Source organism: Microtus oregoni, unplaced genomic scaffold (assembly GCF_018167655.1).
Source record: "Microtus oregoni isolate MIOR12 unplaced genomic scaffold, Mior012 000052F_ref0000163, whole genome shotgun sequence".
Classification (NCBI taxonomy): Eukaryota; Metazoa; Chordata; class Mammalia; order Rodentia; family Cricetidae; genus Microtus; species Microtus oregoni.
The window spans coordinates 14,708,713-14,711,789 of record NW_024543828.1 but is presented as its reverse complement, the minus strand read 5'-3'; the positions used below and the strand labels follow the sequence as shown (position 1 = coordinate 14,711,789).

General features: G+C 39.8%; 1 protein-coding gene across 1 annotated transcript; it reads right to left on the bottom strand.

The window, feature by feature from the left end:
- Nucleotides 1-1,412: 1,412 nt before the first annotated feature.
- LOC121437430 (serine-rich and transmembrane domain-containing 2) lies at nucleotides 1,413-2,364 on the bottom strand. Its single transcript, XM_041637322.1, has one exon. The coding sequence runs from the start codon at nucleotides 2,139-2,141 to the stop codon at nucleotides 1,872-1,874; it is 270 nt and encodes an 89-aa protein (XP_041493256.1). The 5' UTR covers nucleotides 2,142-2,364; the 3' UTR covers nucleotides 1,413-1,871.
- Between the last annotated feature and the right edge of the window lie 713 nt (nucleotides 2,365-3,077).

Below are 3,077 nucleotides of genomic sequence, written 5' to 3'. Positions count from 1 at the left end.
GTCAGAGTATTGAATATAAACACAACTTAAATCACCAGTAGGTATTCCTGTAAGGAGTGTCTTTGCATTACAGAAAAGATAAAGCCCAAAGTCCTATCTACATCTTAGGCTACCTGCTAATTTCTTCTGAATGGTGCAGAATGCAGCTGCTACCCCTGACAATGCACAGTTGTAACAGGTGTGACAGTCAGCATTGCTGCTAAATTTAGCTCTGCGTGTGGGGATTTCATGCTGTGCAGCCCCTTGGAGAGGGGAGCATTGGCAAATGACTGTGTATAAAAGTAGAAAGCACTTGGGAGTTTCACCACCATGCTAGATTTAGATCACAGTAAAAGGGCCAATCTAAATTGCTTACAGACTATAGAGAGACATAGGCCTGGCACGGCTGCCATGAATTTCACATCCATTCCATTTTTGCACAATCACCTCAGTCCCCAAGGGGCATTCCCTGAAATTTAATGACAATGCTTTAATTACAAGGGGCAACTGATTTTTTTTATAAGCAGGTAAAAATCTAAGACAGGCATCCCATTTCTTTGGCGGTAAGAATATGACCAATTTTGCAACTTCGAATTTGTAAACGTCACTTGTCTCCTTTGGCTTCACTTTGAAAAGTAAAGTTTTCTTTAATTAAATTATCCATCACTGGCACACTAGAGCTACTCATTAGAATGGAAATTTTCAAAATATACTTCTCTTATAGATAATAAGTGAAACACTTCAGCTTTTGGCAGGGATCAATCAGGAAGGAAGGAGCATTTTCTGGGAAAGACAAATGTGACATTTGAGGACACTGATCTTAATAACAACTTGTTGCAGTGTAACTTTTAGTTTTATCTCCTTCAGTCTGTGTGTGTCTTATACTCATATCTAAAAAGTGATAATGAAATAGCTCTCTGAATAGTTTTCAACGAGAAAAATTCGAGACCTAGAAAGCTGGCATGCTTTGGTCAAAGTCACAGTCACTCAGTAACAGAATCCCAACGTCATTTCATTCTGCTTTGAAATAGACACTTGTGTCTTCATTGCCAAGTCAACCTTCAAATCAAGTTCATACTTATGTGCAACTCAATCCTGCTTTGGGGTAAGGAGGGAGAAAAAGACAAAGAAGCTGCATGTATAATGCAAAAATCCTTATGAGAAAAGTTTGACTTATTTTTTCCTTGATTTGGAAGGAGCTCATTGTCCCAGATTGTAGTAATACATCTGCCGTTATCTGCGTTTTTAAAAGTCCAGTAATAGTAATAACATAGATATAATATGCACATTTTTCTCATTCACCGGAAACTTTCTGCAAAATTTCTCCTTAAGTAGTAGCAGGCTCTTTAAATCTCTTGTTTAATTTGGGAGAAATTTGAAGGCCTATGATAATTAAAGCATTGTTCTTTTGAAGAAAGATTAAGAATCCCTTCCATTCACCTGTGACACGATTTAGCTCCATGTCAAGAGATGTCTGTGTTATGCATGAAATAATTCTTTAGAGTTAAAGTAATAAATTAAAGCCTGTCATTTTCTTGGGGGTCCTCAGAACATCCTAAGGGAAATTCTTGTTTGCAGCTTCCAAGGATCTTGCATTTTAACAACTGCTGCATATGAATTTCTGTGGTCTGCGGTTTGTTCAGGGCTCAGGAGCTCTCTGGTTACTATGGAAACCTACCAGCTCAACCAGCTGCTATTTGCCGTATTCCTTTAAAAGAATGACTCTTAAGCCTCTTAGATGTCCCACAAGCACAGTCAAGATGAAGAATGACGAACAAAAAACACGAGCAGCTTGCTACATGCGAAGCCTCACAAGAAAAAGAAAGCCTTCCTGTACATCAGCCCCTCCAGGCTTTGCTCACATCCGAGGAAGTCTCGCCAGCGTTCTGACTTTAAGGAGTGGGAATTCGGCTTTGCATTTCTACGTCGGTGAACTGAGGAACATTCTCTGTGCTCTCGGTGATGGGCGAGATAACATGCTTGAGCCGAAGAAGCATTGTGAAGAGCAGGATGAGAAGAATGGCCAGGAGGCTCAGAAACAATCCTACATACATGTACAGGTTGGAATACTTGTCTGAAGTCGTGTCAACGTCTGTTGCCAGAGTGGGGAAATGAGCCCGCCCCGTGAGATTTCCATGATACTTAAAGTGCGCCTCCGTCATCACTCAAGACTTGAGTTGATATTTGCTCCTATTTAATTTCTATTGCCCCTGAGGCATTCCACAGTCACCTGGCCTGTCTGTGAATGTTTTGGTGGTGTTTCAACAGTGTGATACAGACCAAAATCAGTAGCGCATAAGCAAGAAGGCAGTGAGTAGTCTTCTACTTTACCAGTTGTTACACTTCCCTGTGCTCTAGTAAGCAGACCTCTCACAAATAGCCCTACCAGAGCTTCTTAGTCAGTTAAGACAACAAATAAATAGTCAGTTTTCACACTCGTAATCTTACACTGGTGAAAATAAATATGGTGAAACAACTTTATAATACTGGCATGGAGACAAGAATCTCTTAATGTATTATATTAGATTGTTGAGGCTCTCTTTTGTTTTGTTTTGTTTTGTTTTTACGAGAAGGAGAAAAGGCTCCTTTTATCCACAGTTCATCTAGATCCTCAGACTAACGATGTAGCTTTAATTGGGTTCCCCTGTGAGGTGATTTGGTAAAGGTTTTGTCTATCTCTGGCTCAGCATATCCAAGTTTTCAGCACTCTTGCCTGACTTTGTCAATCTTCCCTAAGGTTGGAGATTACAATGTTCCTGCACAGATGCCCGGGTTGAAGGATGTCAGAGTATAGGGCATGAATATCTACAGCTTTGTTGACTTTCCTCACTATATCCTGCAGGGGAAGGGTTGTCACAGCTGTTGATTCTCAGCTGGAGAGGGTCTCAGATATGCTGACAACAGGCCAGGGCTCAGAGAATCCAACTGTTAGGATTCTTCCCAGGTTAATTTTCCTGAAAATAAATAAGAAAGAAAAATGGTTCAATTATCTAAAAAAAAGTAGGTGGCAAATTATTTTGAAATAGATACGACCATAGGTATTACAAATTAGTTTTCTGTAGGAAAATTAGATTTAAAATAAAAACCCCATGAGTTTA